The sequence below is a fragment of the Narcine bancroftii genome, chromosome 1, assembly GCF_036971445.1.
Source record: "Narcine bancroftii isolate sNarBan1 chromosome 1, sNarBan1.hap1, whole genome shotgun sequence".
In the NCBI taxonomy this organism is placed as follows: Eukaryota; Metazoa; Chordata; class Chondrichthyes; order Torpediniformes; family Narcinidae; genus Narcine; species Narcine bancroftii.
The window spans coordinates 188978553-189005903 of record NC_091469.1 but is presented as its reverse complement, the minus strand read 5'-3'; the positions used below and the strand labels follow the sequence as shown (position 1 = coordinate 189005903).

The 27351-nt window shown below is 41.1% G+C and overlaps 1 protein-coding gene across 5 annotated transcripts in view; it reads left to right on the top strand.

Annotated features, from left to right (window-relative positions):
* gpsm1b (G protein signaling modulator 1b) overlaps positions 1-27351 on the top strand; it is a 248192-nt gene that overhangs the window by 91690 nt on the left and 129151 nt on the right. For 4 of the 5 annotated variants that reach the window (XM_069885288.1, XM_069885278.1, XM_069885306.1 and 1 more), the window contains 3 exons: positions 21265-21486; positions 22784-22919; positions 24246-24388. In XM_069885288.1, the coding sequence (XP_069741389.1) occupies positions 21265-21486; positions 22784-22919; positions 24246-24388 (501 nt within the window). Of the gene's footprint in view, positions 1-5358; positions 5667-21264; positions 21487-22783; positions 22920-24245; positions 24389-27351 lie in introns of those variants that run through there. The other variant, XM_069885303.1, reaches the window with a different exon arrangement.

The following is a 27351-nucleotide window of genomic DNA, read 5'->3' as shown; positions in this document are numbered from 1 at the left end:
CTACACGATTATGAGAGGTCTAAACGATTGAGAGGTCTAAACGATTGAGAGGTCTACACGATTATGAGAGGTGTACACGATTATGAGAGGTCTACACGATTATGAGAGGTCTACACGATTATGAGAGGTCTACATGATTATGAGAGGCATATTTTTCCCAGAGCAGGAGTAGCATTCATGAGAGGACATCTGTACAAAATAAAGAGAGGGGAAGGTTTAGGGGAAATATCAGGGGTGTTTTTTTAAACACGCAGAGGATTGTGGGTGCTTGGAATGCATTGCCGGGGTGGTGGAGGAGGCTGGAATAATAGGGGCATTTAAGAGACTCTTGGACAGGGACATGGATGAAAGAAAAATGGAGGGTCATGAGGTAAGGATGGTTTAGTTTTTTTTGTATATGTAGGTCAGCACAACATCATGGGCTGAAGGGCCCATACTGTGCTGTAATATTCTGTTTTATGAAAGCTGTGAGGTTGCAAGATGTTGCAGAGTTTGTAACAGACTGTCTCTGAGCATGGTCACTCTCCAAGAAGTACAATTTTGAGTTTTGCAGTGAAACATGCAATCCCCGATTCTGGCAATGAATGAATAAGATGCTCAATGAAAGAACTTTCTCATCTCTTCTCGTTTGTATCCTCTAATATTAGCAATGTGACTGATAACTTTATATGTTTGAACATTGTTCTTGTGCACAACCTAGCTTTGTAGAAAAAAAACCATTGTAAGAAATGCCTTTCTTTAAATTATCCATGGTATCTTAGGGAATGAGGGAAGGTGTTGCCGTCCAGAAGACACAAATCTATGAATTCATTAAAACAATTTAATTTGTAAGTGTTCTCAGAAACACATGGGCAATTCAATGCTTCTTTGCATGAGTTTAGAGTGACATTGAACAATAGATTAAACAGGCTGTTTAACAAATGGCAGCAGTTTTGAGGTGCCTGTGTTATCAAATAAATTACTTTTTTTAATCAGAAGCTATGATAGCTTTGATAAAGTGAATGAACTAGTGTGGCGGTTCTGTTAATGAGAGTGAAAATCTTTGGTTGAGAATGAAGATGTCACCTGAATCCAAGGGCTGCGAGTCATGCCTCTAATGTTGACTGTTGTTAAGAAGAGAATTTTTTACTGAATATATTTTCAATCTACTGTTGGCTGCTCATTTTGTCTTATTCCACTCTTGTATCTTATTTCAGATTAACTTTATTTGCCTTATCCCTCCCAGCCTCCAACCTGCCACAATCTTCTGCTCCAACTTGGTCATCCAGCTATGCAGTGTTCAAATTGAGGACAGATGCAATCTTTGAAAAGGTGGCTCTTGGAAAAAAATGTGGAGTCCAAGTCATTAGCTATATTTAAGATAGAGGTAGGTAAGTTGAGGAAGGGAATCCAGGTATGGGGTTGAACAGGATAGTCGATCAGTCATGATTGAATCTGGCTGGACTCGATGAACTGAATGACTTAATTCCGCTCCTATGTTGGGGTGAGAACGATCAAATATTTGTAGAAGTATAAACACAATGCTGGAGAAACTCACCAGTCAAGCAGTGTCCTCTATAGAAAAAAAATACATAATTGAGGCTTCAGGCTTGAGCCCTTCATCAAGGTATGCAAAAATGTAGGTAGGTGTCTGAATAAAAGAATAGGGGGAGGTGTGGTCGCAAAGGCAAGAGATGATAGGTGGAGAAAGGAGGAAGGGGATAACAGTGATTAAGGGGAAGAAGGATGGTTGGGTGAATAGAAGGGAGGGAGGAGAACTAGGAAGGGAAGGGGAAAGAGGAAAGCGGGTTAGTAGAAACTGGAAAAGTCGATGTTAATGCCATTTGGCTGGAGAGTGCCCAGACAGAAAATCCAATATGCGGGTGCTCTTGGTGGGATCGCACATAAGGTCATGGACAGACATGAGTATGGGAGTGTGACATAGAGCAAAATTGAAACTGGTTCAGACAGAGCGAAGGTGCTCGGTGAAGCGATCTCCCAATCTGCGCTAATCTCGCCAATGTAGAGAAACCACAAAGGGAACACTGGATGCAGTAAATCAGTCCTGCAGATACACAAGTGAAGTGTGGCTTCGCATAAAAGACTTCTTTGGTGCCCTGGACCACGGTGAAGGAGGAGGTGTGGGTGCAAGTGTGGCACCTCCTGCGAACATAGGGGAAGGTGCTGATGATTGGTGGGGAGGGATGAGTGCAGGAAGGAGTCACAGAGAGGTCAGTCCTTACAGAAGGCAGAGAGGGGAGGAATGGGGAAGATGTGTCTGGAAGTGGAATCCTGTGGTAAATTCTGGAGGATAATGTGTTGGATGCAGAGGCTGGTGGGGTGGTAGATGAGGATGAGGGCGATTCTGTTTGTTGTGTCTGGGGGCAGAGGGAGCCAGGGCAGATGAGCGGGAAATGGAGGAGATAAGGGTGAGGGCTGAATTGATGGTGGTGGAGGGGAAGCCACGTTTGTAGAAGAAGGCAGATATTTTTAAAGATCTGGACTGGAAGACCTCATCTTGGGAATAGATGTGGCAGAGATGGAGAAATTGAGAGAACGGGATGGAATCCTTGTAGGGGGCTGGGTGTGAAGAAGTGTAGTCAAGGTAGTTGTGAGAGTTAGTGGATTTGTGATATGAGATGGAGACAGAAATATCCAGGAACGGGAGAGGATTATCGGAGAATGACCAGGTGAGTTGGATCAGGTGGAAGTTGGCAGTGAAGTGAATTTAGTTGACAAGCTCATCACAGGTGCATGAGGCAGCCCCGATGTCGTCATCAATATAACGGAGGAAGAGTTGAGGGGCTCTTGCCTGTGTAGGTGTGCAGCATGGATTGTTCCACAAATCCCACAAACAGGCAGGCTTAGCTGGATCCCATGTGGGTACCTATGGCCACTCCTTTGATTTGGAGGAAGTGAGATGAGTTAATGGACAAGATTTTTTTTTTAAAGAGAAGACAAGCTCTGCCAGGTGGAGGAGGGTGGTGGGAGAGGGTGACTGGTTGGGCTCTGGTCCAGAAAGAAGCAAAGTGCTTTAAGACCTTCTGCATGGGGGATGGAGGTATAAAGGGATTGGACATCCTTCATGAAGATGAGGCAGTCCAGTTTGGGGAATCTCAAGTCATTGAAGAGACGGAGGACATGTGAGGTATCACAGATGTAGGTGTGGAGGGACTGGACCAGGGAAGAAAAGAGAAAGTCAAGGCAAGATGAAACTAGTTCAGTGGGACAAGAGCAAGCAGAAACAATTGGTCTGCCTGGATGGTTGGGTGTGTGTATCTTGGGTAGAAGGTAGAAACGAGCAATCTGGGGATGGGAGATAATGAGGTTGGTGGCCATAGGGTGGGAATGTAACCAGACGTGATGAGGTTGGAGATGGTGTTGGAGACAGTGTCCTTGTGTGCCGTGGTGGGGTCCTGTGGGAGGGATAGGTAAGAGGAGGTGTCTGAGAGCTATCATTTGCCTCAGCAAGGTAGAGCACCATGGTCTGGGGCCCCAAATAGGCCTTTCAAGTGAAGCAACACTTCACCTGTACCTGCAGGACTGATTTACTGCATCCGATGCTCCCTTTTGTGGCTTTCTCTACATTGGAGACTGGGTGCAAATTGGGAGATCATTTCACTGAGCACCTTCACTCTGTCTGCACCAGTGACAGAGACCTCCCAGTAGTCAACCATTTCAATTCTGTGTCATACTTCCATTCTCACATGTCTGTCCATGGCCTTGTGTACTATGCTACCAAGACCACCTGTAAATTGGAGTAACAACACCTGATTTTTCCATCTGGGCATTCTCCAGCCAGATGGCAGTAACAGTAACTTTTCTGGTTTCTGCTAACTTGCTCTCCTCTTCCCTTCCCCTTTCCAGTTCTCTTCCCTCACTTCCCACTCTATTTACCTAGCCACCCCTCCTCACTTTGCTTGCTGCTGTCTCTTCCCTCCCTTCTCCACCTATTACCTCCTGCCTTTGTGACCACACCTCCCCCTCCTCTTTTGCCCAAAACATCAGTTATGTATTTTTTTTTACCTTTGCTACATAAAGTACACTGCTCGACTTGCTGAGTTTCTCCAGCATTGTGTTTTTATTTCAACCTCATTGTCTACAGATTTTTGTGTTTTATTTCAATCAAATATTTGTTTCGTGTGACCATTTTTTTTTGAGAAATATTTTTTGATGTTCTTATCTGTGTTCAGGTTGCCTTTTGGCATTCTGGGGGTTAAAGCACAAAAAGCTGAGGTTGGCACTTTAATGAATTACAGAGGATTGCTTTAGTAGTTTTAGCTTTGCAGTGACAGATGTCATTGAGCCTTCCAGGATTTTAGCAGAGTGAATTCTCTCTCATTTGGACACCTCAGTTAGCAAGGCAGTTATAAGACAACTGTGTTGTTCCAGAGGATTACCAGTTTATTGTAATTCTGTTATTTCAACCAACAACAATTCTGTGCAGATGACATTGCCTTCATATTACAGATTTAGGAATCAGTGAAAGGAAAAAGATACCTTTTTGTTTTTATTGCAAAATTCCCAATCTGGTTACTCAACTGGTCTTTTAAGGCTTTTCCAATACTATGCCAATACTACATGTGAAGACTCAGCCCTTGGGTTTCAACATGGCTGAAATGGCTGTTTGTAGGCTTGTTCATTCTGGGTCAAGACCCCGTGCTGTCTTGCTGCCGGTAGGCTTGGAGTTGTGGTTCTATGTCCAAAAGATTAAATGCATGGAGAAGAAAAGGTAAGTTGATTTTTGCACCATTTTGAAATGTAAATTGAGAGATACAGCACAGTAACAGTCTCTTCTGGCCCATGCTGATCAAATACCCCAATTAACCTGCAACCCCCATATGTGTTGAAGGGAGGGAGGAAATCATAGCACCCCAGAGGAAACACCTACAGACCTGGCAAGAACATACAAACTCCTTAGTGTGTATGTATGGTATTCCTTTCCATCAGTGATGGCAGTGTGGTCATAAACCGTGGCAAATTTAAGGGCTTATGCAATATTGTCTGTTACTTTCACAAAATGAACCCACAATCTATTTATAAAAGGGTTGTTGGTTCTGTTTCTTTGCCTTTTGCTTCCCTGAGAACATGTGTACCATTTAGAAACTCAGGAGGTGGGGAAGAGTGTTAAACACGGCTGGAAATATTTAGAGAGGGATGAAACAAAAAAAAATTATTACAATCTTTTTTGAAAAGTTTGTTCATTGAGGACTAAGAAACCAATTATTTTGCTGTTGTACATCCTCAAAATAAAATGAGTATGCAGTATTTCTCCAACATTTGACATGTTGACAATGGTACCCATTGTACCAATTGTGATCATTGGAAACATCATCACTGAAAGTTGCAGGTTCAGGGCTTGAGCCAAAAGGTCAAACTGAATGCTGCCAGTCCATGCAGTAGTGTTCAATGTGAGGCTTAGCTACTTTTTTGATGAAATGATAAATTGAGGCTCCATCTGCCCATTTCCCCCACCTCAAGTAAACCTGTAAGATTCCATGGAGTTCATCCTGGTGCCTTGCCGAAATTTCATGCTCATCTCAGAGTCAGCAATGCGGATAAATTATTATCTTGGCCATTTGTGGGAGTTTGCTGTGAACAAACGGGCTGGGGTTTTTTCTGTACATTGAGGTAGAGAAAGCTGAAGTTGGTTGTACAATTCTTGGGTCATTCCAAGGTTTAGCAAGGTATAAATTTAAGTTTTGCATTTCCGTGATAGAAGTTAAGAAAGTTTTTGATTCAAGACACTTTTTCAAGCCTGAGAAAGTTCAACATTTTTCTTTTTTCCCTTTCCTTGTGTTGCAGTATGTCATGAATCAGTTCACTCTAAATAACAAATAATACATTTGTAAATTTTGATGCTGGATTTTTGGGTTGTAAAGCTCATTAAGATGCTAATTTGAGTCTGCAGTTGTTGGGATATACTAATAAGCAGGATTTTATTGAAAAGGAGTTGCAGTTAATATTGGTAAAATAGAGCCAGAAATTTACCAGTGAGCCATAAACTACAACAGAGATGAAAAAGCTCAGAGTTTTGTTTAACTTCAGAAAATGCCTTTTTATCTTTCTTTGGTGTAAATTATATATGGATTTCTTTCTAGTGGAGTAAACCTAGTGGATTTCTTTCTCCAAAATGTACTGCAGGTATTTACCATGTTTCTATACAAAAAACAATGATTTGTTTGAAAGAAAATAGAAAGGCAATGTTAGTATGATATTACATCTAACGGCAATATAAAATAACTCCAAAATGCACACTTCCTGGAAAACACATGCTACCCAGAATAAATCTCATTCTAATTTTATATTTGTGCTTTGGTTGTGTTTCACCAGGATGACTATAAACATTGTGTGGCCCTTTAGGTAGTTGAGTGTCAAACCAGCGAGGGTATGAGTCCTTCATATAATCACAAATTAAGTACTGTGGAAATTTAAAAAATAATAATGGAGAACACTGAAGAGGTCAGACAGAACAAGTGCAGAAAAACAGTGCTAGTATTTCATGCCAATGACCTTCCACCAGAATTGTGGAGTGTTTGGAAATCTAACATTTATAAATAAAAATGCAGAAGTGATGAAAGGAAGTCTGTGGCAAGATATAAGGCACAACAGCAGGTAGTGTAGCTGTTTCACAGCTCTGGGGATCAGATCCAGGTTTGACTTTGACTCCTGGTGATGTCTGTGTGGAGTGTGCATGTTCTTCTATGACCACATGCATTTCTATTGGGTCCTCCAATTCTATCCCACATCCCAAAGTTACTTGTTAGGCTAATTGTTAACTCAGTGGTCCCTCAATGCAATAAAGTGGCAAAATATTCATAAAAATGGAGTTGCTGGGCAAATATGAGAGCAATATGTTGCTGGTCTACAGGGAAGTTACAGAAATGATAACATTGCTTTACTGGAAGCCAGCATCGACGTGGCTTTAAGGCAGCTTGGCATGTATCCAATGCGGCATGGATTCAAGGCATTTCAACCCATGAGAACGTACCGGGAATGTAGGCTAATTGGGAGGCACAGACTTGTGGGCGGAAATTGCTTGTTACCTTGCTGTATGTCTAAATTAAAACTTAAAAGGTTAGCCACCCCTAATACTACACTATTAATATTTAGCACATGATGTTCTTTGGATGTTTTATATTAATTTTGAACCACACCTCTGAAGCTATTGTCTGAATAGAATCTGAAGATTCTTTTTGTCTCTTGTAGCCAAGTTAAATAAATATCTAGCCAATCTGGAGCAAAGGTTTGAAAGTTGCTATGGTGATGTGAATTTCTTTAATGAGGTGTAATTTAACAATTATTTTCTTGTTTCAGCTTGTTTGCAGCTCTATTAATTTTTGCCTCATGAAATTTGTATGCATTTTATTTACCATGTTTTGACAGATCCTGTGCAAACTTTTTGTATGCAACATAAAAGTACATTTTAAAATATAAGAGCACAATTTGTAGACTTCTATTAACTCCTTGCAGCTAAAATACACACTTCACACCCAAAGCAGCTAAATAAATAATTTTAAATATGTTGATATGCATATATGTAAGTGCTTGATGTATTCCATCTGATATTTTCTGTGTGTTCCTTCTCATGGGAGTTTAACACATCTCATGTTATCCTACAGCATCTCACATCACAAGAGTGGAATGAAGCATTCATTGTCAAAGTGAAGATAATAAAATTATCAGGAGAATTTATAGAAATGAGAAACCTGAAATCAATCAAGCACTTGAATTATTTTTCTACCATTTCTATCACTCCTACCCATTCTAGCTTCAGAAATAAGGTGGCAACATAAAGCCATACAAGCAAATATAAAATTTCACAGTAATGTTAGTACTTTCATTTCGGAAATATCTTTTGAATCACTTCTTGAAGGTAACAGTGCAACCCTGACAGTATTCCAGTAACACAACCCCTCTGTTAGGCAATCTTCATTTTTGTACTGCAGGAAGGGTGACAGCTAATTTATACAAAGCAAGCTTGTACAAACTTCTGTTTCAAAAGATGTTTCCAAAATGAAAGTATATTACTTTAAGATATTAACAATGTGCAAATAATTTGGATCTTTAATGATACTGTTTAAGGAATATTTATTTGCTGCAGAGAACTCCCCTTTTGAAAATGGTATGATATGAGCTTTAATGTCCATGTATCAAGGTGGATATTGGTTTGTGCTCAAGTCTCTGGAGGGAATTGATTGTGAGATCTAACGTATTGATTGTCGGCTACTCAGTAGTTAGTGTTTGAAGCTCATAATTTTCCTACAATGTACTTACCAGATCATGAGAATTGGTATCTGCAAATATGGTTGCAGTTCTCAAAATGACATTATATTCTAGGGTAATATTTAAAGGGCTGACTATTCCAAGCATGCTACATTTGACCAGAGTAAGTACTTATTGGGAGCTTGGATGGGAGGGCAGCCGGGACCAGGTGGTAAGTCTGAGTTCAGAGGGTCAGGTGCTTGGACGGATGGACGGGCAGCTGGGACCAGGTAGTAAGTTCACATTGGGGCATCAGGAGCTTGGGTGGGCAGGACCTAGACGAGAGTCTATGGTTTGGATGTCAATAGCTCGATGGATAGGAGGCTAAAGCAAAGATTCACTGTTAGGATGTCAGGTGTTTGGATGGGCGGACAGACGAGGCGAGAGTCTACGGTAGGGGCATCTGGAGTTCAGATGGGTGGGCGACTGAGGCGAGGGTTAATGGACAGGGAGTTGGAAGCTTCAGTGGGTGAGAGTTAGTGGGCGCAGCGTCAGGTGCTCAAATGGACGTACAGCTGAGGAGAGGGTTCGTGGTCAGTGTGTCAGGAGCTCAGATGGGCGGGAATGGGGTCAATATATGCGATATATGGAAAATACCAGATTTTTGGGCCAAAACTAGGAGATAGACCAGTGGTTCTCAACCTTTTTCTTTCCACTCATGTACCACTTTAAGTAATCCCTATGCCATAAGTGCTCTGTGATTAGTAAGAGATTGCTTAAGGTTGTATGTGGGTGGAAAGAAAAAGGTTTTAAACCACTGTTTTAATCACACCTAATTGACTCGTTATGTGCACAGTTTCATAACTCCAATAACAATTTTTCTCAAGCAGAATATTTCAGAAACAATGGGTCTAGATCAATGATTCTCAACCTTCCCTTCCCACTCACATACCACCTTAAGCAATTCCTTAGTAATCACAGAGCACCTATGGCATAGGGAATACTTAAAGTGGTATGTGAGTGGAAAGAAAAAGGTTGAGAACCACTGGGATAGATTTTGACATGGTATCGACTATTACATGATATATATAGTATATCGATTGAGGATGGAGATCTTGTCGCTGAGGAGGACTTCGCCGTCTGAGCTGCGCAGAGGGCTTTGGACTTGGGGTGAGGGGCCGTACACAGCCTTTAGTGTCTCATAAAAACCCCTGAAGTCGCCAATGTCGGCGCTGAGCTGGGTTCGTTTGGCGAGGCTAGAAAACCACTCATTTTGGATCTCCCGGAGTTTGCGCTGAACGTGGCTGCATGCGAGACGGAAGGGTTGTTTTTTCTCTGGCCAGGAAGGCTTTGCAAGGTGAGCCTGGTGGGCAGATCGCTTCTTTGCCAGCAGCTCCTGGATTTCCTGGTTGTTTTCGTCAAACCAGTCCTTGTTTTTCCAGGAGGAGAAGCCCAGTACCTCTTCAGTGGATTGCAGTATGGCTGTTTTCAGCTGATCCCAGAGGGTTTCAGGAGACATGTCCGTGAAGCAGTTTGCATCCTCGAGCTTTGCTTGGAGGTTTGCCTGGAAGTTTCCTCTCACTACGTCTGACTGCAAGTTTCCAACATTGAACCTCTTTCTGGGGGCTCCACTGTTCTTGAACTTTGGCTTGAAGTGAAGGTTGAGCTTGCAGCGAACAAGCCGGTGGTCAGTGTGGCATTCCGCGCTGGGCATGACCCTGGTATGGAGCACATCTTGTTTATCTCTTCCTTGCACCAGAACGTAGTCCAGGAGGTGCCAGTGTTTGGATCGGGGATGCATCCAGGTAGTCTTCAGGCTGTCTCTCTGCTGGAAAAGGGTGTTAGTAATGACAAGCCGCTGTTCTGCGCAGAGTTCCAACAGGAGGCGCCCGTTGTCATTGCACTTGCCGACACCATGCTTGCCAAGGAATTCCTGGCCAGGTTTCTGAGTCTTTGCCGACGCGAGCGTTGAAGTCGCCAAGGATGCTGGTTCCGCTGGAAGGGTTGGAGCATAGACACTGATGAGAGTGATGCGTCGCTTGTCTTGAAGGAGGAGTCGCATGGACATGATCTGGTCAGAGTGGCCTGTCGGGAGGTTTTCGACTTTGGAGACAATGGAGTTCCTGACCATGAAGCCAACACCAGATAGGCGTCGTTCACCCTGAGGCTTGCCAGACTAGTAGAATGTGTAGCCCACGCCGTGTTCTTGGAGGCTGCCTACCTCTGCAAGGCGGACTTCACTGAGAACGGCTATGTCGATGTCGAGTCTGAGGAGTTCATGATGCTGAAACAAGCCATGAAAGACCTCAACAATGAAGACGGTGTTTACATCCGGTACTGCACAGATGGCAGTCTCTTCAATCTGAGGCACCTGAAAGCTCACACCAAGACACAAGAGCAACTTGTCCGTGAACTACTCTTTGCAGATGATGCCGCTTTAGTTGCCCGTTCAGAGCCAGCTCTCCAGCGCATGACGTCCTGTTTTGCGGAAACTGCCAAAATGTTTGGCCTGGAAGTCAGCCTGAAGAAAACTGAGGTCCTCCATCAGCCAGCTCCCCACCATGACCACCAGCCCCCCCACATCTCCATCGGGCACACAGAACTCAAAAAGTTCAACCAGTTTACCTACCTCGGCTGCACTATTTCATCTGATGCAAGGATCGACAAAGAGATAGACAACAGACTCGCCAAGGCAAATAGTGCCTTTGGAAGACTACACAAAAGAGTCTGGAAAAACAACCACCTGAAGAAACACACAAAGATCAGCGTGTACAGAGCCGTTGTCATACCACCGCTCCTGTTCGGCTCCGAATCATGGGTCCTCTACCGGCATCACCTACGGCTCCTAGAACACTTCCATCAGTGCTGTCTCCGCTCCATCCTCAACATTCATTGGAATGACTTCATCACCAACATCGAAGTACTCGAGCTGGCAGAGTCCGCAAGCATCGAATCCACGCTGCTGAAGACCCAACTGCGCTGGGTGGGTCACGTCTCCAGAATGGAGGACCATCACCTTCCCAAGATCGTGTTATATGGCGAGCTCTCCACTGGCCACCGAGACAGAGGTGCATCAAAGAAGAAGTACAAGGACTGCTTAAAGAAATCTCTTGGTGCCTGCCACATAGACCACTGCCAGTGGTCTGATATCGCCTCCAACCGTGCATCTTGGCACCTCCGGGCAGCAACCTCCTTTGAAGAAGACCACAGAGCCCACCTCACTGACAAAAGACAATGGAGGAAAAACCCAACACCCTACCCCAACCAACCAATTTTCCCCTGCAACCGCTGCAACCGTGTCTGCCTGTCCCGCATCGGACTTATCAGTCACCAACGAGCCTGCAGCAGACGTGGACATATCCCTCCATAAATCTTCGTCCGCGAAGCCAAGCCAAAGAAAGAATAAGATAGTATATACTCATGAAAATTCCCCAGAGTACCTTTGACACTGACAGCATGAATGAATGTGAGAGGCTGGAAAGATTTGGTGGATTAGGCAGCAGCTGTGAATAGAAATAGTCAGTAAATGACCATTTTGGTAGCTCTTCATTGTTTAGTCAAGATTCCAGTATCTGCAGTTCTTCTGTTTCTCGTTTTCACTGTGACAGCATCTCAGAAATAACCTGGAAAGCAGTTGGTCAATTAAATTTAACATTTTATTGGAGGGAAAGTTTAAATATTGGAAAAACATTTAAATCTTTGACTCCCTGTTATGTACTTCTGTAGATGTTGCAGCTTGCTTTGTATTGGATGGAGTGTTGCTTACCTACCAACCCTTTGGAACTATGCATTTTTGCATTCAAATTTTCCAACCAAATTGTGATGCAACCAATCTGTAAATTTTCCACAGTACACCTGTAAAAATTTGATACAGTATGTCGAATCTCCCCAAACTCCTTTGAAAGAAGAGGTGTAGTATGCCTTCTTTATGGTCATCCTGATGTGCTCATGCCAGAAGAGGCCCTCCAGAATATAGGCACTCAAGTCCTTCAATCCACTGGCCCTCTCCCACAATTAACTCCAAGGTCTTGCTGAAGTTGAGAGCAATATTGTTGGTCTGGTACCAAACAACTGATTTATTATTACAGTTTATTCAGCCAATAATAGTTGTGTCACCGGTGGATTTGTGGATTGTTTCAGAGCCAATCGCAGCTATGCAACCATGGATGAGGTATGCTATGAGTACATAGTTGTTTACTTAAAAGCGCAAAACATGTCTGTTTTTACACAGTGATGTATGTCCTCTGGAAGTCATCGCATGGTTCAAGTATGATAGTGTCTTACCTTTCGACCCTCAATGCAATAGCAAGATGTGGTCTAAAGGCAGACATTGTACATTGACAGTTAAACCATTTTTGATGTAGCTTTGATGAGTCATGTCAAGCTGCTATGGCATTGTCATATTTGTTCTGAAAAAGCTTTGCAGAATAAATTACTATATTTTACATATATATTTCAGTACTCCAAATGGAGAAAATAGTGGTTGAGTGGCGATGGTTTGTAAATCCACTGAGTCCATTGGTCTATTTCACTGGTGTTTTGAATCAGTACAAATTCAATTAATCAAACAACATAAAAATCGATATCTGACTTCACTCCTGATACTTAAAACCATGATGTTTCTGTGGCGCTTAACATCCTGAGTATTTTTTTAAAATTAAAAGCTGCTACATTTATAAATAGATGAATTCTCCCACAACTGCATCTGTGAGATTACCATGGAAACGCCTGATGGTTGTGCAGTATGCTTGATAAGCCTAAGGTCTTTGTTTTCAGTTCAATTGTATCTTCAAAGAGCACAAAACCTCACTGCCAACGTGTATCGACTGTGCAGTTAGACGGGTTTCAATATTTGTGTGAGTACTTGCCACGTTTATGATGATGCCTTTTGGACTAGCTTTGGTAATTTCTCTTGAAGGGCAATGCATATTTCAGAGTTAATTTATGTTGTATTTAATGGTCAGGGAACCAAGGGTTAGTGATTATGGTATCTTCTGGAGAGTGTATTGAACAAGAGTCATCGAAATCACAGCCTATTGTGTTGCGCTGCCTACATATTTACAATGCCTGATCCCAGTTTTCAGTTTTTATAACATCGGTAGCTTTTCTAGTTAGAGTGGATATGAAGGTGTTTCACATTCTATGGCCGATTCAGACAGTGAATTCCTACTCATTCTTCACTTCAATGCTCCTATGAAGTATTTCAAACCTGTTCTCATTGGTTATTGATTTCTTTATAAAAGGAAATATGTTATTTGCATGCATTTTATAGAGACCCCTTATAATTACATACACCTCAGTGAAATCTCCCTTAGCTTAGTTCCAAGAGAAACTAGTCCAGCCTGTTCAATCTTTCCCTCCCAGCTAAAATTCTTCAGTTCTGAAACATCCTTGAAAATCTCTAGTGAGCTCCCTTTCGAATGGTATCAAGCCCTTCTTGATTTGTGATGACCAGAGCTGTACATGGTTCACATTCAAATGTACTGTCACAGTACATGCATGACATCACATATGACCCCAAGATTCTTTTTCCTGCGGGTCAGGCAGAATTTCTACTTCTCTGTAGTGCAAAAATCTGTACTGAAGAGAAAGATGCAAATACAAAAGAGAAAAAATGTAAACAAAGAAAGAAATGTAAACCGACTGTGCAAATACAAAAAAAAATTCATTAATAAATAATGTGTAAAATATAAGTCCTTAAATGAGTCTCTGAGTTTTTTTTGTTTAGGAGTCTGATGATGGAGGGGTTGCACATGTTCCTGAACCTGGTAGTGTGAGTCTTGTGCCTCTTTCCTGATGACAGTAGCGAAAACAGAGCATGTCTTTAGTGGTGTGGATTCTTGATGATAATTGTTGCTTTCTGATGGCAGCCTTCCACATATATTTTCTTGATGGCGGGGAGAGTTCAGCCTGTGATGTACTGGGCTGTATCCATTACCGTTTGCAGGGCTTTCCGCTCAGATGAAAGGTCTTCCAAGATGGTGATTCTAGGAATTTAAATTTGCTCACTCCACCTCTGATTTACCTCCAATGATCACTGGATCATACACCTCTGGGTTTTCACTTCATAACATCTACAATCAGCATTCTTCTACAATCAGCTCCTTGGTTTTGGAGACATTGAGTGAGAGGTTGTTGTTAGTACACCATTCAGCCAGTTTTCAATCTCCCTTCTGTATGCTGGCACACTGCCCACTACTGTGGAATCATTGGGAAATTTATATATGGTGTTTTTGTACCGAGCCACGCAGTTGTAGGTGTAAAGCGAATAGAGCAGGGGATTAAATATGCAGCCCTGTGGTGCTTTGGTGCTGGTGGACATTGTGGAGGAGATGTTCTTGCCAATCTGCCTTGATTGGGATCGATCTGGAGGACATTACACAGTGGGGTATTGAGGCTCAGGTCTTGGAAATTGCTGATCAGTTTTATGGGGTTGATGGTGTTGAATGCCGAATTGTAGTCAATAGAGTATTTTGAGGTATGCATCCTTGCTGATCAGATGTCCCAGGGTTTTGTGTGGAGCCAATGAGATGGTATCTGGTGTAGACCTGTTGCTGTGGTAGGCAAATTGGAATGGATTCATATCATTGCTCAGACAGGAGCTGATATGCTTCAACACCAGCCTCTCAAACACTTCATCACTGTGGATGTGATGAGTGCTACTGGTCAGTTGTCATTTTGGAAAGTTACCACACACTTCTTGGGCACCAGTATGATTGGGGCTTCTTGGCTACCATGTCCTGTCAGAGTGAGATGTTGAAAATATTTATGAAAACATTGGCCAGTTGGTCAGCACAGGTTTTCAATGCTCAGCTGGGTACTCCGTCCAGACTGCATGCTTTCCTTTGATTCATTATCCTGAAGGCAGTCTGAACATTATTTTCAGATACTGACATGATGATTTACCTGTAGCCTAAGTAGTTATTATACTTTTATATTCCTTGCATCAATATGCTCTCTTAACTATCTTGTCATATTATGCTATCTCCAGGGATCTGCGAACATACCACCCAAGATCCAGTTGGTTAATTAAACTCCATTTCACAATAGTTTTGCCTTCCCAATCATTTCTTGCCTTCCCAACATAACCTTTTTTATATAGATGCCTAAACTTTTATCCAGAATTCCGAAAACCTGCAACCTCCAAAAAAACTGGCACTTTTTTCAGAAGATAACTTTACACGTAAGTAACATTAACTTCCTGTAATAAATTTTCCTTTTTCAGAGGGAGACCCCACCTCAGTCCCTGCCCCCGTGGGCATCCTCTCTTACTTTCAATGGAAAGGTGACTCCCGGCCTCCAGCACCCAGTGGGAGAGAAGCAGGTGGCGGCTGGCTCAATGTGGGAGCAATGGCTCTCTTCCTTGCCCATAATTCTCCATGCAACTGGAACTGCTCTGGTGCTGGCAGCACAGGTCCAGCTGCATGGGGGATTATAGGTAACAAAAATGGCCATTGATCCCATATTGAGCCAGCCATCTGGTGCGGCGCTCCATAAAATTTGGGTTCAGCAGCACTGCACCTCTGCTGCTGCATTAGGAATTAGATTGGGGGAGGGGGGGGTGTTAGATGGCACTGCAATGTTGAGGTGTGCCTGAGGGCTGGCCTGATGAGCTGGTGGAGTACCTGAAAGCCACTGGTGCTTGGCTCCACTGCCCCAGCAACCTGCTCCTCCTGCAGCTCTGCAGCTCATGTCTGGCCTTCTGCCCCGCTTGGCCACTGGCTCCAAATAGCTGATGCTGCCCACCTTTTTGGCTGTGCTCCCAATCCACCCCATTGCCTCTGAACTCCACCAAACCGACACTCTAGTGGAGAACTTCCTGTACTGTGCGAAATCCAGAAGATTCCAAACAATGGCAGGAGTCTGTTACCGACAATCTCGGATAAAAGATTAGACATCTGTACTTTTGACAGATATCTATTTGACATCATCTGTAAACCTTGTAATTCTGAGCACATCATTTATATAAATCATTCTCTCTTGCGCGCACACGCACAAAAAAATCTGGTGCCTATGGAGATTGGTAAATGACAGATAAGCAAGTTTTCTGTTTGCTTGAGATGCACTCTTACAATGCTGAACTGAACTAATCAGAACTTATTGTCATAAACAGCTCACAAAATTTGGTGTTTTGCAGCAATGTCATAGAGCAAACATTCATATTATGAATCATCTTACAACATTACTATAAAAAAAATTAAACTAGTAGTGCACAAAAAGTAATGCATGTCTTTGGTTCATTGATTATTCAGGAATCTGATGTTAGCGGGGAAGAAGCTGTCCTTGTGCAGTTGAGTGCTTGTCTTTAGGCTCCTGTACCTTTTTCCTGATGGTAGCAGAGGGAAAAGGGCTTGGTCTGGATGGTGGGGTCTTTGAGGATAGAAGCTGCTTTTTTAAGACACTGAATCATGTCAATGTCCTTGATGGAGTGGACTGGTGCCTGTGATGTCACGGGCCGAGTTAACAACCCGTTGGAGTTTATTTTTGTCCTGAGAGTTGGCAACTCCATACCAACCAGTATGCTCTCCATTGTACACCTGTAGATGTTTACGAGAGTCTTCGGTGACATACCGAATCTCCTCAGCCACCTCGCAAAGTGGGTACTCCGTCCGGACTGCATGCTTTCCTTGGATTCATTATCCTGAAGGCAGTCTGAACATCATTTTCAGATACTGATATTTTGATTTACCTGTGGCTTCTTTGTGATTGCATCGAAGTGGAGGCTCCAGGACAGATCCTCGGAAATGTTGACCCCCAGGAATTTGAAGTTCTTGACCCTGTCCATAACTGAGCCCTCGATGAGGGTTAATTGTCCTTGGTGGTAGAATTGGGAACTGAGGAGAACTTGGGGAGAGTATAATGTATTTGCGATCTCCTTAGTTTTCTGTAAAAGTACTTGTTCAGCTACAGCAATTAAGAATTTTAGGCACGTACAGTATACATTGCACAATGTGTATGACAAACAATGTTGTTATTATTAAAATAGAATGAGTAGAAGATCAGTGTTGATGCTTGATTATCAACATGGTGGCCAAGAGGGCCTGTTTATATGCTCTATGATTGATTGGAAGGTGGAACTCTGCTGCATGGAGGAATTGAACCATGTGAAATAAGATGCCTTTTCGGGAAAATTTAGACGATAATGATCGAAAAACACAAAAACTGCAGATCATGATGAAGAAAGGAATAGAATAGTATATTAATATGGTTTTATGAAGGACAGAGACCAGCTGGCAAGGAACATCACAGATATAGAACATTACAGCACAGAACAGGTCCTTCGGCCCATGATGTAATGCCAACTTATTTCACAAGATAAAGGAACCGAAGCAGGGCACTAGGCCCATCGACTCTGTTCCACAAGATCACAAGATAAAGGAACAGAAGCAGGGCACTTGGCCCATCGAGTCTGTTCCACAAGACTCCACAACAATCTAATCCTTCCCTACCTAAAACATATAACCCTCATATTTTCTTATATCCACTTACCCATCCAAGAGTCTTTCAAATGGCCCTATTACACCAGCCTCCACTGCACCCGGCAATTCATTTTTGGCTAGTGCCTCTATGGCGCTAGCAGCATGTTATGAAATACTCCACTATTAATACATGTAAGTATTTATTTTGACTGCAGTATTCCTCTGGCACGAGATAATACACCAAGAATGGTTCACTTCTAAATTTAACCAATTTTATAGTGGTTTATATGCTGGTCTGATTGCTTATGAAGATTGCATAACACATAGCAGGTGTTAATGGGACTTGTCAAACAGAATAACATTCACTGGTTAGCTGGGCCATAACCTTCAGGCTAAGGCTCTTTAATAATTACTTTATAGATCTCTGAGAAAGATGAGAATCAGCTGTTCTGATCCATGTGACTTGAGAAAATAGCTGCATTTTATCAGGCAGTTCCTTGAAACTGGATGTGATTTTTTTTTCTTCTATTTCTCTTCCCTGCTGTTTCCAGTGTTTAAAATTTTGGATTCTAATCACAATGTAGAACCTTCACTGCATAGTGTCACAAAAGATACAATACTGATTTTGAACAGTTTCTGACATTTGATTTTTCACGGCAGTTTACTGAATATAAACTCTTGGAAAGGAAGAGGAAGCAAACTCGAGTTCTAAAGTTCCAACTGAAGTTTTTTTTAATACTTTATTTTAAAAGTTTAAAACCACAATTACATTCAATTATAATCAAAATACATATAAAGAAGAATATATGTGGACAATATATGTGTGTACATTTAAAAAAAATAAAAACCTAACCCTCCCCTCCCCATTACTTCCCTACCTCCCTACCCTCCTCCCCCCTACAATTACCCACGAAAAGAAAGATCATCAATTATGTATGTAATTCATCTTTACAGCTGTGAAACCAAGAATCATCACCAGAATGGATTGAGGGCTCATATCTTCAAACCAACTATTTATAAATATGGGCTCCATATTTTCAAAAAGAAATGATAATTATCCCCTAAATTATGTTATCTTTGCAAGTGGAATACAAGGTTTTATTTCAATATGCCATCTTTGTATTCCCAAAACCAAATCAGATTTCCAAGGGATAGTCAGACATTTCTTAGATAGAAACAGCTAAAGCTAATAGTAAACATTCAATTTGAAACATAGTTAAACTTAATTTTAAAATCAGTTTAATATTTCCTAATAAAAACAACATTGGATCAAATGGAAGTTTAACTTTTAATATATTTTCCAAATTTTTTTTAACTTGTATCCAAAAAGTTTTAACTTTGGGGCATAACCAAATCAAATGAAGAAAAAAAAACCTATCTCTTTACCACATCTAAAAGATAAATCTGAGGATATTAGATTAAATCTTTTTAATTTTTGAGGGGTTAAATATAATTGATGTAAAAAAATTATATTGGACTAACCTGTACCTTACGTTAATAAGTTTAGTCATATTATCTCTACTTAAATTTCTCCAATCATTTTCATCTATTTTTCTATTCAAATCAGTTTTCTATTTTAATCTTGATTTATGAATATTTAATTTAGGCATTTTCCTTTGTAATAATTTTTACACCTGAAATAAATTTGTTTATATCTCCTTGAGTAATAATTCTAAAGCAGATTGTCTAGGTAAATTTAAACTAACCTAACTTTTCAGTTAAAAAAGCTTTTACTTGATAATAACAAAAAAAAGTTTTAGTAGGAATTTTAGATTTTTCCTTCATTCGATTAAAAGAAATAAATTTCCAAGCTTCAAAACAATCCTCCACCTTTTAAATTCCCAATTGATTCTACATCTTTAAAAATTGATTATTAACAGTAAAAGGAAAAAGTTTATTCTGATGTAAAGGTATTTGAGATGAAATCATACCTTTTTCACCTATCTGTCCAAACTAAAGTTTGAAGTTTTTCGGAGTGTGTTTATTAGTTGGAAAACTAATATTTTAAACAAATGTGGTTTATTTTCCACCTTCTCCTGTGCCTTTATTTGAGCAGTGTGACTGGAATATTGCCCCTACCCTGTATAGACGAGGCAAAGTTCAACAAAATACATTTGTGTTTTTTTTAAATTAAATTGATTTTAGTCTTTAAGAAGAGCTGCATAACAAAAGTTGTATTTCTGCTGTGGGGTGATGTTTCAATTATTACCACTCTCATTTCTGAGACAGAAGGTCATGTTCATTTTTTTTCCATCCACATCTTTGAGCTTCGAGCTCAAGACTCAAGCCTGACCATAGGTGCCCAACAGAAAATTCGTCAACACCGTTCCATCTGGGCAAAGAATTTAAAAGGCTTTTTAAAGCTCGTTTTCAGCCTAATCCATCGTGAAATGTCTGTATCTAATCATTATTGGAGTTTGTTGTTCATACAGGCTTCAAGGTTTTGGGTAAATTGCAATAGTAACTTCTCTTCGAAGATGTTTCATTGGCTGTAAAGTTTTGACACAAAGACGCAGCTTGTACTGCAGAGTAGTTTTTTTTAAAAAAAAATCTTGGCACATATAATTCTTTTCTCCACTTGGAGTTATGGATTGAAATGAAAGGTTGAGTTTTTCACGCAAACCTCAGATGGAATCAGTATTTGTGAAATAGTTCTGTATGCTGCTTAAAACTTTTCAAAGTTCTCCAATCCATAGTTAAAATAGTAATTGAGAGGTCGTGGGTAGGTTCTGTGCATGAAGTTTATTTTGGAGTCAAATAAAACTTCAAGATTATGATATTTTAAACTGATTTTCAAAATTGTATTTAAGATGGTATATCTGTCATTCTCCTTCATCATGTAACATCCATATTTAAGCTTTTGATCACTCGTACTAGTACAGTATCTTGTACTGAGGCTTGCTGATGGTTGTTCCTGACAACTTGCCTGATTCTTATTTTCAAACCATTTTTTTTAACAGGTTCTCTACAAACACCCACTGTTGTTTTACAATCATGATGCGAGTTACAAAGTAGTCAGCAGAGTTTTGAACGAATTCAAGTGGATGGTGCATGGAAAGCTGCCCAGGATAGCAAAGAATTTGTCAAATCTGCAGAGATATGAAGGAGTACCTGAGCTGAGGCAGGACTGAAGTGGGCTATCTTAATAACGGACTTTTGGTGGTTGGAGCTTATATTAGGGTCAGAACACTGCAGTAATAAATTATGTGGTTGACAAAAGCCGCTTTCAGGTGCATTCTCTGCCAAGAATGCGCCTGTAGAAGCAGATGCAGAGCTTTGGAATCGTCGTCTAGGTAGCAGCCCTGAAAGGAACAGCTGCACGGGGAGGCACCTTGGAGCGCACTCCGGCCCCAGTCCACTTTAGCTGTACTCCTGCTGCATTCAGGTGCCTAGGGGGACTTCATTGCTCCAGCGATGATCCCTCCCAGATGAGGGTTAGAAAATGCTCCTCAGAGGCGCTTCCTGATCTTTGAGGTGGGTACCCCGAGAGCCGCAGAGGGGTAGAATGTGCGGCTTTATGTTGGGGTATTCTGGCCACCTGAAAGAGCCTTTGGATAGTGACCTTCAAGAAGAAAGGTGCAATTGCTGCACTTTGACTAAGAGTGTGATGATATGCAAAGAACACTTGAATTAAATGTGCATGTCTTCTTGAATTGAACAGGATGGAGGCTTCTTGTCTTGAGCTTGCTCTGGAAGGGGAACGGCTCTGCAAAGCTGGAGATTTCAAGGCTGGAGTGGCCTTCTTTGAAGCTGCTGTGCAGGTCGGGACAGAGGATTTGAAGACTTTGAGCGCCATCTACAGTCAACTGGGCAATGCCTACTTTTACTTGAAGGAGTATTCCAAGGCTCTTGAATACCACAAGCATGATCTAACCCTTGCCAGGTAAGTTTGGTGAAATTGATGCATGCAACTATCGATGAGGAACTGCAGTGGAAACTCAGCAAGTCACACTGCATCCATAGGAAGTAAAAAGACAGGTGATGTTTCAAGCCTCAGCCCTTCTTTGGCAGACACCTGAATAAAAGCTGGGAGGAAAGGGGAGGAGTAACTGGAGGATGCAGATGGGAGGGCAGAAGAGAAAGAAGTTGAGAAATGATTGGGGGAGAGGGCAACAAAATATTGGTCATTCACCAATCAGGTTGTTTACCCAAGATTCAGAATAACGTAGTTTGTTTGAGAAATGAACAAAGCGTCATCCTGCTGCTAATGTGTGTTTTAAGCAGACTTTGCAAGATCAGTGATTGTCTGTACATAACATTTATTCCATTTTTTTCCCAAGTTTTTGGTTTCTGTTTATTTAATAGTTGAAAGCTATTTACGGGTTAGACTGATTTATCATTGTAATATTACTGATGCTATGTTTTAGGGGTTTTATTAAGTGACAGGGTGCATGAGTTAAATATCTCTTGAACAATTTTCAGGCAACAATGCTGGGAAAGAGATGAGACACTTAAGAAGATGAATGGAAGAACCATTTTGCAGTGACATAATCAATTGACTTGATGTGTAGTTTCTTGCATTTGTATCTCTTGGAAAAATCTTATAGAATTATCTTTCTGACAGCTCAAAATTACTGCCTTGAAAAACACAAAAATGAATTTGGCAAGTAGCATGTTTTTTTTTATTGAGAGTGGTGAATACCTTTCATAGTTAGACAATACAATTGGCATTGTGAAGTCAAGGACACCTTAAATTTACGAACAGCCTTGAATGCATGAAGCACACGTATCTTTTCAGTAAACTGCTGCATCTGGAGAATTTCACCAGGGCCTATTACTGGGTGTACTCCTTGTTCACTTCCCCTCTGTTCTTAAATCCCAAAGAGGTCAGGATACAAAGGTCTGTGAGCTGGTCGCTGGCTTTGCAGATTAACTTTTTTTCGCTGAGCTTTCTGCAGGCAGGTGGCCTATTTCTGGATTACATGAAATGACAATTTTAGTCAAATGGGGAGAACTTGGAGTCTCTGTGATTTTCTGGCCTTGCCATAGATTCGTGAGAAATTTGGGACAAACATTTTAAGTTGTTATTTCATGGCACTCTTCCTTGGTTCAATTGTCTCCTGAACCTCAAGTTGGTCAATCTTCAAACTGAGTGGAAAAAAAATGGTGAATTGAAAGCATACGCTCAATTTATCTGTTTGAGTTTCAGTCACACAGCAAATTGATGTTTCTTTCAAAAGGACCATTGGGGATCGGATTGGTGAAGCAAAAGCTAGTGGTAACCTTGGAAATACATTGAAGATACTTGGCAACTTTGATGAAGCAATAGCTTGTTGTCAGAGGCACTTGGACATCTCGAGAGAACAAAAGGATAAGGTACATTTTTCCAGATTGATTTATGTGCTGACTGATTTGATTATCAAGGCAGTCATTCATATACTTATTTAATTACCATGACCACTCCTTTGATTACCCTCTTAATTTTATTGTCCTGCATTATTGGTAGTCTCAAAAATAAATAAAATTTTGGCCTATGTTGTTTCTTGATTGCAAAATTAAGGTTTATCTGTCGAAGATGATTAGTCATGTCCAATATTACCTTTTAGTGTTGGTCTGTCCTCTGCAATGTCATTACATTTGAAAGCAAGAGAAGGTAGATGATGCACAAAAGCACTTTTGAATTAGGAAGTGGCTGATGTAACATCACGTTGACATTGCATATGAACATCAAATCCATTGAACCACTGAGGGCAAGTCTCTGGTGGTGTGTATGCATCTAGCCTTTCAGTTTCAATTTTAAAACCATCTGTGGAGGCCACTACTATTGATGTGGAGCACTGATGGAAGTCTGTCATTGCAAAGCCCTGTCAGTGTTTGGTCATAAGCAATGGCTCTGCATTGAGCATAAATTCAAATTTAAATAATTCTTGTTAAAGTGCAAGATTTCTGTAAAGTTACTACTCATTCGAAAGAACTGGTAGTTAATTGACTGCACAATGTGAAAAGTTAATATCAATGTCATATGAACTTCGGAAGTTTTGATCAAGTGGCTCCACCAATTTATGAATTGCAAATGCAAAATACTGAAGAGAAAATTCTAGAAATTGGTCAAGCAGTATCTGGGAAGAGAAAAACAAATGTTTATGTTTCAGGTCTGACCTTTAGTCAGATTTCACAGCTCAGTCCAAAGTTTTCAACTTTGCTCAACCCACATTTGGATTCTTGTCTGAGAAACCAATTTTTGCCTGCTCTGTCATTCCTTTTGTTTTAGCAACACTTCTATCTTTCACCCATAACATTATTTTTATTCTTTCTTCTCTCCTTTCTCTATTTTTTTATTCACCTGAAACCCCTAATATATCAGGAACCTTTCCTATTCATGGAGGATGGATATTGCAGTAATCCTCTTTTCTTTCCACAGATGGTAGTGAGTACTTGGATAATTTTTTTGTGCAATTTATGTAAAGTATTCATTGGATCTCTTGCAGGAGATCGTGGTATTTATGATTCTCCCACTGGAAAAATTTCTATAATAAAATGGAAAATAAGTCATTGCAGATTTAACATTATAATTTTTTTCCTCCACTCAGTATTGTAACTGGACGTTGAGAATAGAATTTGTTCCTTTTGAAAAAAATCTTTGGAATTTTTTTAAAGCACTAGTTGAAAATCAAAGTTTTCTCTTTACTTTCCCTTGCTCAGGTCAGTGAAGCACGAGCACAGTACAATATCGGGAATGTTTTCCATGCCAAAGGAAAACAGCTGTCCTGGCTTAAAACACAAGAATCTGGAGATTTACCTAGTGAAGTGAAGGAAACTTTAGAGAAGGCTACCGAATACTATGAGTAAGTAACACAGTATCTGTACATCCAGCCAACAAACTAAGTCCTTCAGATGATTTAGCAGTAATTGACATTATTGCCCAAAGTGTATCTGACTTTCACACTCCCCTTCACTTCAAAGACCCAATATGTATCTCGTGCTTATATTCAGTTTTTCAAAAAGTGTTCTAATTATATTACCAACACAAATAAATTCAAACATTTTGGCCATCATTACACAGTATCTGCACCATTGTTCTCTCAGTGCTGGTCAACAAGCTCCAAACCCTGGACCTCTGCCACCCCCCCCCCCCCCCCCAGTCTGCAATGGATCCTTGACATCCTCATCGGAAGACCACATATGAATTGGAAACGACGTCTCCTCCTCACTGATGATCAACACAGGTGCACCTCAAGGAAACTTACTGAGCCCACTGCTCTACTCACTCTATACCCATGACTGCATGGCCAGGCACATTTCCAATTCTATCTGCAAATTTTCCAATGTCAGCAGAATCACAGGCAGAAATGAGGAAGTGTTCAGGAGGGAGATAGATCAGCTAGTTGAGTAGTGTTACAATAGCAACCTTCCACTCAACATCAGAAAAATCAAGGAGATGATTGTGGACTTAGGAGAAAATCAGGAGAACATGAAGAAGTTCTCATTGAGGGGTCAGCAGTGGAGAAGATCAAGAACTTCAAATTCCTGGTGTCAACATCTCTGAGGATCTGTCTTGGAGCCTCCATGATGATGTAATCACAAATAAGCCTCGCCAGCAGCTATACTTCGTGAGCAGTTTGAGGAGATTCAGAATGTCACCAAAGACTCTTGAAAACTTCTATAGGGGTACCATGGAGAGCATTCTATCTGGTTGGAAGTGTCAATGATCAGGACAGGAAAAACTCCAGACGTTTGTTAAGACGGTTTGTGACATCATAGGCACTAATCTTCACTCCTGTTAGGTAAAAACATCATGAGCTGGGAATGTAGAAGGAGTCACCCAGTGCTGGGCCGTAACAAGATGCAGTTGTGACCTTGTACTCTCAAGATAAGAGTGGGGATGACAAATTGATGTGCAGGAAACTAGCAGAGAAGGATAGCAACAGTTTATTCATTGGACAATGTCATGGTATGATAATTTACTAAGTATGTATCCTAAGGTATATAAAAAACACCACTTGCTGATAACGGCAGAATGCGCCTTCTCCAACTAACACTGTTAGTTGCAAGTGTTACAATCCGGCAATAAAGAACAAAGAACCTTGATTTCGACTCAGTCTGGTGTTTGACTCACTCATTCATGAACAAAGCAGACCTAACACTCCACAGAGGACATCTGCAAGAGGCGGTGTCGTAAGAAAGCAGCCTCTATCTTCAAGGACCCCACCACCCAGGCCATGCCCTCTTCACTCTGCTACCATTGGAAAAAGGTTGCAGGAGCCTGAAGACAAGCACTCAGAAGCACAAAGACAGCTTCTACCTCTACCACCAGATTTCTGAACAAGCAATGAACCACAGACACTACTTCACCATGTCTTTTTATTTTTCTTGCACTATATTTATTTTGAAATGTGGTTTATATAAATGTTTGCACTGTTATGCTGTGCAAAACAACAAATTTTGTGATGTTCAATGCAATAAATTCTAATTCTGTATCCACCATTTCAATAAAGTAAGCCTCAACAGTTTCTGAATCCAGTTGAATAAGAAAGAGTAAATTATCCTCTCTTCACCGTCACAAGTCTTAATACACAAGTCTTAAGTAAGTAAAATGACTACAAGATCCAAGAGAAATCACTGAACCTTCTTTTACAATGAAGGGGAAAAAATTTATTTCAACCGATGCTCCAAGAAGCTCTTCATTTATCACTGGGCAGATTTAGTTATACTGAATCTCAAAATTCATTCCATTTATTGAAAAGAAAAGTCGGCATTCACTCTTCTGAATGTCTGAATTCTTAGCATTTGAGAAGGGAGTGTGTGCAGGGGCAGGGCGAGGAGCACAGTCCCACAGGCAGAAGGTAATAAGTGGATAGGGAGGGAGGGCACACCAACAAACAAAGGGATGGGGATGACTCTGTGAATGGAGAGGTACAGGATAGAGAGCTGACAGAAAGAAGACAGAGGGATGGGGAAGAGAGGGAGAACAGGGAGTAGGCAAGAAGAAACTGGAGAAGTTGATGTTAATGCTATCTGATTGGAGAGTGCGCAAATTAGGTATTGCTCCTCCAATTTACAGGTGGTTTTGTTTGACAGTACATGAGGATCTCCCTCTGTCCTTGATACAGACAGAGTGAAGGTAGCGATCTCCCAGTCTGTCTAGTCTCTCTGTTGTAGGGAAGGAGTACCGGATGAATCCTGCAGATTCACAAGTTTGGATAACTGAATGATGGTGAGGGAGGAGGCATGGACACAAGTGTGGCACCTTTGCTATGTCTGCATAAATGACAGGGATCTCCCAGTGACCAACCATTTCATTTATGTGCCCCAATCCTGTGCTGAGATCTCTGTCCATGGCCTCATGTGCTGTCAAACCAAGACCACCTTTAAATTAGAGCAGCAACACTTAATTTTTTGTCTGGCCATCCACGTCAACTTCTCCAATTTCTGTTAGGGATTTTCTCCTTCCCTTCCCATTCCCTCTGTCGTCTTTCCTGTAGCTCTCCACCAATTTCCCTCTCCATTCATAGAGCCCTTCTCCTCTCCTCCTGTTTACTGGTGTTGCCCTCCCTCCTATTACTCCTTCCTGTGGCACTGTGCTCTTCCCCTTGTGTGCCCCCCCCCCCACCATTTTGTTTGGGTGTCAGCCTATATTTCATTCATTCTTTGATGAAGGGCTCAAGCCCGAACTGTTGGCTATGTATCATTATCTTTGCCATATAAAGTATATTGTTTGACCTACTGAGTTTTCCCAGCATTGTGTTTTTACTTCAATCACCGTTTCTGAAGACTTTTGTGTTTTAATGCTGTTATGAAATGTCAGCTT